This window comes from Cucurbita moschata, unplaced genomic scaffold (genome assembly GCF_002738365.1).
Source record: "Cucurbita moschata cultivar Rifu unplaced genomic scaffold, Cmos_1.0 Cmo_Scf00007, whole genome shotgun sequence".
Lineage (NCBI taxonomy): Eukaryota > Viridiplantae > Streptophyta > Magnoliopsida > Cucurbitales > Cucurbitaceae > Cucurbita > Cucurbita moschata.
Window position 1 is genome coordinate 4271578 of NW_019268523.1, and position 10345 is coordinate 4281922.

General features: G+C 36.7%; 3 protein-coding genes across 7 annotated transcripts in view; 2 read left to right on the forward strand and 1 right to left on the reverse strand.

Annotated features, from left to right (window-relative positions):
• Positions 1 to 953: 953 nt before the first annotated feature.
• Positions 954 to 4192, forward strand: LOC111445464 (mitochondrial phosphate carrier protein 3, mitochondrial-like). Its single transcript, XM_023083865.1, has 6 exons — positions 954 to 1403; positions 1691 to 2052; positions 2129 to 2172; positions 3197 to 3411; positions 3527 to 3651; positions 3744 to 4192. Exons 1-6 carry the CDS (start codon positions 1110 to 1112, stop codon positions 3793 to 3795), a joined length of 1092 nt encoding a protein of 363 aa, XP_022939633.1. The 5' UTR covers positions 954 to 1109; the 3' UTR covers positions 3796 to 4192.
• A 995-nt stretch (positions 4193 to 5187) lies between these two features.
• On the reverse strand, positions 5188 to 9485 carry LOC111445463 (probable glycerol-3-phosphate dehydrogenase [NAD(+)] 1, cytosolic). Its single transcript, XM_023083864.1, has 5 exons — positions 8319 to 9485; positions 7232 to 7453; positions 6509 to 6756; positions 5678 to 5817; positions 5188 to 5562 (listed from the first exon to the last, which is right to left on the reverse strand). Exons 1-5 carry the CDS (start codon positions 8950 to 8952, stop codon positions 5436 to 5438), a joined length of 1371 nt encoding a protein of 456 aa, XP_022939632.1. The 5' UTR covers positions 8953 to 9485; the 3' UTR covers positions 5188 to 5435.
• Positions 9486 to 10022: 537 nt separating this feature from the next.
• The window catches only part of LOC111445349 (protein SENSITIVITY TO RED LIGHT REDUCED 1), a 7587-nt gene continuing 7264 nt past the window's right edge, over positions 10023 to 10345 (forward strand). For 4 of the 5 annotated variants that reach the window (XR_002710822.1, XM_023083682.1, XM_023083681.1 and 1 more), the window contains exon 1: positions 10029 to 10187. The gene's annotated coding sequence lies outside the window, so the exon portion shown is untranslated. Of the gene's footprint in view, positions 10188 to 10345 lie in introns of all 5 variants that reach the window. The other variant, XM_023083680.1, reaches the window with a different exon arrangement.

The following is a 10345-nucleotide window of genomic DNA, read 5'->3' on the forward strand; positions in this document are numbered from 1 at the left end:
AAAAAAAAAAAAAAAAAAAAAATCCAAGTTGAAATTTTAATGACCTCTAAATCTCAAAGTACCCCAAATTTGACCTCTACCTTCTCCCCTTGAATTCAAATTTTGGCACCTTTTTTTTCATTATTCAAAAGTTTTAACTTTTATGTTGTTTATAACAATTTCACACGACCAAAAATTAATTAAATATTAAATTGATTTAAAAATTTTTAAAAACATGCTTCTTGACCAAAGGAATTTTAACCGTTTTAAATAATATATTGCAATAAATAAATAATCATATACTTAGTCTCTTAATAAACATATATTAAATTGATGTAATTAAGGATATTTATTTAAAATCTTAATTTATTAATTAATTTTAGTATTAGTTAAATTAGGTTAACATAAGTATTGATTTTTAATGCATTAACTTCATTTTGACTGCTTCATTGATCAATCTAACAAAATTATGTGTCATAATACATTCAAATTAAATTATAAATTTATTTACGATAAATTGTATTTTAACTTTTAAATCTTATTCTTTTGATAGTCGAGGTATTTTGTGATTTCAACTCACGACTGATTCTATAGAGACCAATGGTAGACAATAACTCTTCGAATACAGCTTATTACAAGTTTCAGTAGACTATGTCTCCGAGTTAGAAGGGAGAATATTGTTTATGGAGACCAAATTTATAATTTAACCTAAAATTAGTTTTAAAATGTCTTCAACAAATTTTGAATATATTCAAGTGAAAAATAAATTTTTAAAAGGAACAAAATATGTAAGAATATGCTCTTGGTATTGCGCATTCCAGACTCAATCGCAGCCGTTGATTCTTGAATCCTAATAAAAGTGTGGAATTTGGAGTCATCAAGCGACCATTTAGCGCGTGTGCCTCACGCGAGTCCGGGTAGCGTCATATCTGCCCGTTGACTATAAAAGAAACCCCAAACGAGAAAGCCTCATTTCTTCGGTTCACTCGCAGACAGAATTCAAAGCATTTGGCTCCGAGGGTTTGGGTTTGGGAGGGAGAGAGAGAGAGAGAGAGAGAGAGAGAGAGAGATTTCTCTTCTTCTCCATTGTTGGAATTTTTGCTTCCTTTCTGCTCTGAATCCCATCTCCAATGGCGCTCTCTGATAAACCCTCTCGCCAATCTCTCATCCCCAACTTCCTCTACTCTTCCTCTTCTTCCACTCGAACCCTCCCCTTGAAGAAGATGCTTCAGTCTCCACCCACTCTCGATGACGTTTCTTCTTATCCTAAGAGCTTTGTCATTCCCGCTCCCAGCGAGCCGTCTAAGAAGATCGAGATGTACTCGCCGGCCTTCTACGCTGCTTGTACTTTTGGTGGAATTCTCAGCTGTGGTCTCACGCACATGGCTGTTACTCCTCTTGATTTGGTTAAATGCAATATGCAGGTTCGGTTAGCTTGGATTTCTCATCATTTTTCTCCTTGTGTTTACATTTCTGTTTGGGTAAACTTGAGTATGTGTGCGAGGATTTTGAAATGTTTGTCATCTTTTTCTGATTCGGTTATATTCTGATAGATCTGTGGTTTTCTCGCTTTGTTAGGAGTTTTTTTTTTCCTGGGGTTTTTGAATTGTACGGATCCGATCTAGAACTTGGCCGATATACTTCGAGCCACCCTAGTATTTGTAATGAATTTGCTAATTAAGACTGTAACGCCAGTATTATGCTTATTCAGATTGACCCTGCGAAATACAAAAGCATTTCGTCTGGTTTCGGGGTTTTGCTCAAGGAGCAGGGTGCGAGGGGTTTCTTCAGGGGCTGGGTGCCTACCCTCCTTGGCTACAGTGCACAGGGTGCCTGCAAGTTTGGCTTCTACGAGTTCTTTAAGAAGTATTACTCTGATATTGCTGGACCTGAGTACGCAGCGAAGTACAAGACCTTGATCTACCTTGCCGGTTCTGCATCTGCTGAGGTGATTGCTGATATTGCACTTTGCCCCTTTGAAGCCGTGAAGGTTCGGGTTCAAACTCAGCCTGGTTTTGCTAGAGGACTGTCTGATGGACTTCCCAAATTTGTCAGATCTGAAGGAACACTAGGGTGCGTACTATCAATGATTCAAGGGTTTTTGGATATTTTAATGGATTAATGAGTTCCAGCTCGTTTGTAATTGCAGGTTGTACAAGGGTTTAGTTCCACTATGGGGTCGCCAGATTCCATGTAAGTTCAAAACGAGCTATTCTTAATTTGTCAGTTCTATGTGCACCTTTTGTTCTTGTTGCATTTTCTTGATTTAAATGATCATATACTCTCACACATATATAATAAACTTGGGATTATGGTGAAATCAACTTTAAATTTGGTATGTTTAGCTATTAGTGCAAGCACATTCCTATAATTCAAGATTTTATCAGGTAAGAATTTGTGTTTCTCTATGTTTGAATCCCAAGGGAAACATAAACTTGTATACGAATTTTAATATCTGCTTTGTACTATGGAAATCAAAGTGAAAATTGAAAAGTAGTATGAAGCAAGGACGATATTGAAGTATTCATTTTCTGTTTTCTTTGAAATGAAACATGGGTTATTTTATTTTCTGTTTTGACGACGTGCTTGTATTCAGATGCTTTGTCACGCTTCCATTTTTATTATTGGTTTCCCCCCGTTTTCTTTTTGTGATGAAACAATTGAAGTTATTTGGTTTACTTTGTTTCAATTTTTTAATTGGAGCCATGAATTATTGTTGGCGATCATTTTCGTTTGGTGATGCTTTGGAAGTTGCTACTGGTTTGATAGATGTTTGGTCGTTAATGTATCATGTCTAGGAGCATTGTCTGGTGCACCACACAACTAATTACATTTGGCATTCCAGGGTCTTTCTTGTTGTTTGATAGTGATGTTGTATGACTTTAGGAGTTTTGTATTGTATCTCTCTGTATTTTTTGTATCTTCAAGTGGAGAGAATTCAAGAAGATTTATTTGTGAAGATGTTCAATTATTGCTCTGATTGCTCTATTTTTCTGGACAAAAGATAATGTTTCATCCCTCGACCTCAATCATTTGAGCATGGGTTGTACTAATTGTTTTGTGCAATGATATCTTGTGGATCTGGATGATTTGGACGCCTAAATTGTGACATAGATTTGTGCTTTGCAAAGTTTAGTTTTCTCTATTTTTTCATAGATTGCTATGAATTAAAGTTGTTTTATTTAGCTATTCTTAATGATCTGTGCGTTTCTTTCAGACACAATGATGAAGTTTGCATCCTTTGAGACAATAGTTGAGATGCTATACAAGTATGCCATTCCCAGGCCAAAAGACCAGTGCAGCAAATCTCTCCAGCTTGGTGTGAGTTTTGCTGGTGGATATGTGGCTGGTGTTTTCTGTGCTATCGTGTCTCATCCCGCTGATAATCTCGTGTCGTTCCTCAACAATGCCAAAGGAGCAACCGTTGGTGATGTGAGTGCTGCCTCCTTATGAATGGAGCTGCGCTCGATTGATTATTGCTCCACTTGTTTTTTTATTTTTTATTTTTTATTTTTTATTTTTTAACTTTTGGTTTTTCATTCCATAGGCTGTCAAGAAGCTCGGGTTATGGGGTCTCTTCACTCGTGGGCTACCCCTCCGTATTGTGATGATTGGAACTCTTACTGGTGCTCAATGGGGTATCTACGATGCATTCAAAGTATTTGTTGGACTGTAAGTTCATCCCAAAGCCTAAACCTTCTTGAATTTCCCCCCATTCTCATTTGAGAGAACCATCAGTCACCTTGTCATTTTCTTTTGACCAGACCTACCACTGGTGGCCCTGCACCTGTTGCTGCTGAGCTCGCAAAGGCGTGAAGTTGATACGTGATCAACCAACCGGAGTTTTGTTGTTTTTTACGAGTTGGGGTGAAACCTCTTCATAGGTATTGAATAAACATGACCTTTAGAATGATGCTTATAGACCTCAAAGCCGAAAGTATATCTTCATAGAATGGATAGACCGTTTTCCATTCGGTTTTTCGTTTTCTTGTTTATTTTACTCGGCATTCATTGAGTTTGTTCGACCAAGGATGGTTTTGCTCTCATCCTTGCTAGCTTGGGATACTCATTTGTTTGTAGTAAGTAGTTCAGAATTCAGATAGAGAATTGCAGTTTGATGGTTTAGAACCATGAGAATATGATGTGTTTTGTTGTGGTAGGAAGAAACTTCGCCAAACCAACAGATAATATGGGCAAAGATAAATTTGGTTGAGTTTTCATCTCTCAAAGTTACTGCCATTTTTACCCTTCGAATTTACTAGGGTTGTTCCGAATTAACCTTGATGGATTTTCGTTCAAGGCAAAAAAAAAAGAAAAAAAATAAAATAATAAAATAATAATAATAATAATAATAAATTGAGATTGAAATATTCTGTTTTTATTAGAGATCATCACTCAATGTTTTTAATGTATGATAGATATTTCCATATTGAATATAATAAATTTATAATTTTTAAACTTCATGAATTTTCTACTTTTCTCTCTCTCCCCTCGTTCTGTATTTACGAAACTCTGACCCGTTCTCATACCATTCGGGCTTTTATTCGACCCCGGCCCATCCCTGATAAACGACGTCGTATAATCCGGATTAAACTGTAAAAGAGAAATACGAAAGATTCTTTCTTCGATTCCTTCTTTCCTTCCTTTTCCATGAGAGTCAATTCATTAATTAGCTACTGAACCTCTGGGTAAAGCTATTCCATTTCCTGCCTCGATATGCCCCTCTCTTATCTTTTACCGTTCAGGAAGGGAGACAAGAGAAAGACTCCTGATTGATCCTACTTCTTCTTCACGAGGTAAAGCATACCTCTCCCCTGTCCCTATTGGTTGTTATTGGTTACAAGGCTTTTGGCGTTTTCTCTCTAACGGACTGAACAGAGGAACCGGAAGGAAAGAAAGAGAAGCTACTTCGCCCTTATACGAGATATATTCCTTTTTGACCTGATGACTGAAATCCTCCCTTTTAGAGTATATTTATTATCTCATTCTTTCCTTTCTCCTTTCTCCTTTCTCCTTCTCGGTTGAAGTCGACCAAAATAATTCGTATGATATTATATTATTAAATTTTATAGATCTAACACGTACTTTTTTATGATTACAACATATATGTGATAATTAGAAATTGAACTGCCTATATGTATTTCCGTTCGATATCTTACATTTATTAATTATTATAAATATAAATTCATTATTTAGTACAGCAAGATGTAGAAGCGAAAGTTAACTCGAGCATATTTCAAATGGTTAAGGTATATTCTCTCCATCATTATCTACGGCAATCTTCAAGCTTCAATACCCTATACAAAAAGGGGAAACCAAACCTTATAGGCTACAAAAATTCTCTTACAAAGAAAATATACCCAACAAAAAATGCTCTCTCCTTAAAGGTCTACATTCCAAGTGAACATGAACAAGACTACACACAAGAAGGAAGAGGTTGCTCAACACCATTGCTGTTAAAGTTGCTGTCCGAGAAGCGATGGCTTATAGAAAACATGAGTTTGTGCAATCTTGATACGATCTCGAGGATCGGTTATCGTTTCGTCCCTCAGGGCTTGGAGAATGGCCTCTGCTGAAAACTCCCTAAATATTCAAAGAATGAAAGTAATTATCAGGCAGGTTTTCATGGGGGGCTTGTTCCATATGCCCTTACAAAATACAGAGAGAACAAAAGCAACTGAACTGAATCTCTTTGTACCTTGTTATTAGTATACCGTAGAGCATCTTTAGAATTGGGCAAAGCTTAACTGGAGCAACAGGCTTTTCATCTTCACGGTGTAGAACACTCGAGCTGGACTGACTGAGCAATTCATAAAATGCTTTCACAGCAGAAACCCCCTGCCACAACCATCTCATTCTGTCAGTTCACTCGATGTACATCTCAGGCATTAAAATAACTGATAAGAAAGAAAAAAAAGATAGCCCCATGAAATCTGGGATGGGTTTGGTTGATGGGTTGTTTGAGGTTTGGTTATGGTTCAGTTCAGGAAGCTGTTGGCACGTGGTTCTTTCAAAACTAATTTAGATTAAACTCAAATCAATCTCAATTTTGGCAAAGCCTTACTCCCTATTTTCACCTCCCCGAACCTGCCTTCTCAAGATTATGCTGCTGCCATGCTATAACACACACGCATGCATACACAGCCAAAGAAGCCCCCCTACTTATCACCAAAACGGTGTAGGACATTCAAAAAGTAAGAAGGACAAGAAACATGTATTTAGTATCGAAAATATCCAGAGCAGCTCAGAGATATTCGAGACTTTCAACTTTGGACTTGTATTAACCCAAGAACAGCTTACAACGTTCTAAGTCGAGATCTTTCCAAACGTGGTACTATGGGAAAAGGGAACTTCCAAGGGCCAATAGTTGCCGTGGGTTGGGTTGCTATGATTGTTCAATCGGTTGATGAGGGATTAAGGATGCTTGAAAGAAGTTATTATTTTTTTTTTTTCTATCCTACCTTCTCAGCAAACTGTAACATACTCCAAAAAAGGTGTTCTCCTTCAAAATCGCTTATAAATAACATACCTGAATCATACCCTTGCCTTTGATGCTATCACCCATTTCGAGGCTCAGCTTTCCTTCAGCTAATTTTTGCCCATACCACGCATTACGGCCTTTCAATAGAGTAACATAAGTGTCAGCCAGTAAAGGTCCCGCCAACTTCTCTGGTTCTTCAGTCAATAGATGAGTAATAAATATCATTTCCGAAGTGCAGTGTGCAAAGTATACGGCTTTGCTGGTGGCACTCTCTTTTGTTAAAGCTGCCACCATTCCTGTGGAAGAAATGCAAATTTTTCTGTGTTAAGCCAAAGAGGCTGGGGCAATGAAGATCCATCCATTACGTGATAATTTTTTCACCCATGCACCATAAGAATAAAGCTAATCAAACGTTGATCACAGTAATCAAGCGTAGGAAAGAGGTAGAATAAAAGTTTGGATTCTAAATGATCCACACATCTTGATCGTCTGTCCATTTTCCTATTGTAAAAAAACATAGAAACCAAGTTGAATCCTTCATTCACAAAAACTTTACAGTGATCTCAGTAAATTCAATGCGTTCATATTTGGTTTCCTAATCGTAAGTAGAGATCTGGAACTAATTTAGGCAAAATATTTCTAAGAACTAGATGAATCATAAAAAGTTGCAGCCAAGACACAGAATGAACAGACAAACAATAAAGGCACGTCTTTTGTGGCAGTATGAAATAGTTTAAGACATTCAAGAAACGAATAGGAAATGAGCATTACCGGCTCCAATGGCATAGACATTCTTTAATCCGCCCATTACTTCATGGGTAACAAGGTCGCCATTGTCCCACACAATGAAATGGGGTTGCCTCAAAAACTTTGCTAGGGGTTTTCTCCACTTTTCAGCTCCACAAATTCGAGCATTGGCATACTCCCTATTGTAAATCTCCGAGGCAATATTTGGTCCACCAAGATAAAGAATGTTCTCCGATGGAACTCCAGCTGCAAATCAGTAATGTCACAACTTAAAGGCAATACCGTATGTTCCCACATGTCCACACAAGTAAACAAAGGGAAAAAAAGGAAGAAAAGAAATACTCCTGTTTGGGTTCCCCCCTCCCAATGGCATCTTTTAGTTACAAAGAGTCAAAATATTTTGACTATCCAAGATCATATTTAGGGAGTGCAAGTTTTCATACGACTCAATAAGCAGGAAACAAACTGTAATAGCTCAAGCCTACCGCTGTCAGATATTGTCCTTTTTAAGTTTTCTCTCAAAGTTTTTAAAACGCGTCTGCTAGGGAGAGGTTTCCACACCCTTATAAAGAATGCTTTGTTCCCCTCTCCAACCAATGTTCACACAAACCCTTGGAACTACAAGATATCCGGATAAAAAACCCATACTATTTGATTCAATGCAATAATTAAAATATACAAGAAAAAAGGTTTCAGGCAATGAATTTACTTTCTAGTTTCTTTCTCATCGTTCTCATCGTTCCCATTCCACCTGAGCCTAAACTAGATTAACTTGAGCTTATCAAATTCGGTGTTAGATAGATCACCACTGAACCTAGAAACCTCCAAACCAATAACTTAGTGCAAAATATATGTAATACATTCTTGAAGTAAGGTCCTAGTTGCACAATTCCATAGAACTTCAGCTTTGTCTTTGAACCATACCCATCCAACAAGTGGACTATAAATATGAGATAAAAAGAAAACAAGTGGACTATTAAATCTCGATCTCTTACACTGACACCACATCATGTTAAGTTATTACTACACATAGAAGCTTCAAACTATAGCTGTTAATATAGTTTTTTCACTACCAAGGGATATAAACGATACCAAGAGGAAGCATTCTTACTTGCGCTGTTAATCATCTGTGTAGGAGTTATTATCCGTGGTTGAGGGTCCAATTCAGCCTCCACACCCTTTGATAAAGAAATGATAACAGGCATCGTTAATCTCTCTTTCCAATACCTACGCATTTCGTCGAACACTTGGCGGGTGTCGGTCGAAGGCAAGCCATTCACCACAATGTCAGCATCCCACACAGCCTCCTGCAAATTGTTGACAACCTTCAAAGGGCAAAGAGGTGTATCAATCATATTCAAGCAGAACCCATCTTTCAATATCTCATCTGCATACAGAGTTCTGTCACCTAATCTCGCTTCCACATATTTCAAATATGCACATCGCCTAATCAATCTTCTCAACACATCTTCCCTTGAATTTATCACTTCAAATAAATGCTCTGCAGTTTCTTTATCCACTGTTCGTCCATGTCTTCTCCAAATCCTTATCTGAACTTTCTCTCTCAAATGACCATAACTCTCTTGCAGCATCGCAATGAAGACACTGCCCCAAGCACCAGCTCCAACGCCGACGATCCTCAGTGGATCCCCATCGGCTTTTCCAAATTGACGACGAAGATCGTCAAGCTTCTCCTCCTGAATTGAGCCATTTGTATGGCTATTTCCGTCGATAGTATCAACCATTTTCTTCTTTCGAACTTGCAGAACCAGAAATCGAGCTTCGGGATTTAAACAGCTTGTTTCTAAATCGAATTCAATCGGGGTTTTATAGGGGAAAAAAATGGATTCTCGAAACTAAACAATGTTTACGTACCGAAATCGAAACGTGATTTCGCTTTTTCATGCTCCAGCTATTATCGAACCAAAACAAACCAACATCCGTGCGAAATTCGAGACCTAAAATGCAGATTCATCGACACCGACAAGAACCGCGTAATACAGCGCGCAGAAATGCAATTTAACAGCGCATTTGACAATCTGCCGCCACGGAGCAGTCAAACAAGATCTTCGAAGTTTCCTTTACTTCTTCAAATTCAACTTTTACCAAAAGTAACCTGAAAATGACATCGACAACAAAGAAAATCAACTGTATGAAAAACTCGAAGCCAAGTTATACGAATAAAAGCACAATCAGCACCGTTGAATCAAGAACAATCCAAATTTCCTTTTGACCAAGTGATTATGTAATCCATTAATTTACAGAGATAAGAGAAAATTGAGAAGAAGAATGATGAAATCTGCTAAAATCAAATTCAGATAAGATTAAAAATGGGGAAAGCAAATGGATGACTCTGACGTGGCAGAAAATAAGCGCTCGATTCCTAACACAAAACTTCAATCATAAAATCAACTTTTTCAAAAATTCAAATAATATTTAAATTTTCTTAACTAATACCTCCCAAATATAAAGTAATTAAATATTAAAAATAATTAAAATATACTATAATTCAAATCATAATATCTAAGATATATTTCATAAATAATAATATATTATCCAAATATTATATCTCAATAAAACGTACTCTATAGAGGGACACTTTCTATAAGTAGAGTGATCGTAAATACCGTTTAAAACCTATTTTAAAGAATTAAGTGTTAATGTTATTTTAAAAAAATATTTTTGAAATTTTTAAAAAGTTAATGATATTTTTTAAATTTCTATTCAAGAATATTTAAGGAGTAGAAAATTAACTAAAATGTTATTGAAATTTTTAAAAAATTTAAAATATTTTTTAGATATATATATATAAAAGGAGTAAGGGCATTCCGCATAAGAATAAGAACACATACGGCTTCTCTTAATTGCTAACCTGCAAAAGCTAGAGATGCAGACGGCCGTACAACCATGAACCAGTAGTAGAATCGAATCCGCTGTTGTGTTGTCCGGTCTGGAAAGAGAAGAATCGAAAACAAATCAGGTTTGTGACTCAAAATCCCTTTAATTTCATCGCCATTCTCCGACTCGAATTTGTTCCGTTCATGTGTTTTGGTTACTGATTTTGATATCATTCCTGGGATCTTGTTCTTCATCTTCCTTTTGTTTTTTTTTTTTTTTTTTTTTTCCACATACAGTTTT

Coding starts and splice junctions, on each gene's coding strand:
- LOC111445464 (XM_023083865.1), top strand. CDS start 1,110: ATGGCGCTCTCTGATAAACCCTCTCGCCAATCTCTCATCCCCAACTTC. Junction 1,404..1,690: donor TGGTTAAATGCAATATGCAG/GTTCGGTTAGCT, acceptor ATGCTTATTCAG/ATTGACCCTGCGAAATACAA. Junction 3,652..3,743: donor TTCAAAGTATTTGTTGGACT/GTAAGTTCATCC, acceptor TCTTTTGACCAG/ACCTACCACTGGTGGCCCTG.
- LOC111445463 (XM_023083864.1), bottom strand. CDS start 8,952: ATGGTTGATACTATCGACGGAAATAGCCATACAAATGGCTCAATTCAG. Junction 6,757..7,231: donor TGTCTATGCCATTGGAGCCG/GTAATGCTCATT, acceptor TTTCTTCCACAG/GAATGGTGGCAGCTTTAACA. Junction 5,818..6,508: donor AAGGCAAGGGTATGATTCAG/GTATGTTATTTA, acceptor TGGTTGTGGCAG/GGGGTTTCTGCTGTGAAAGC.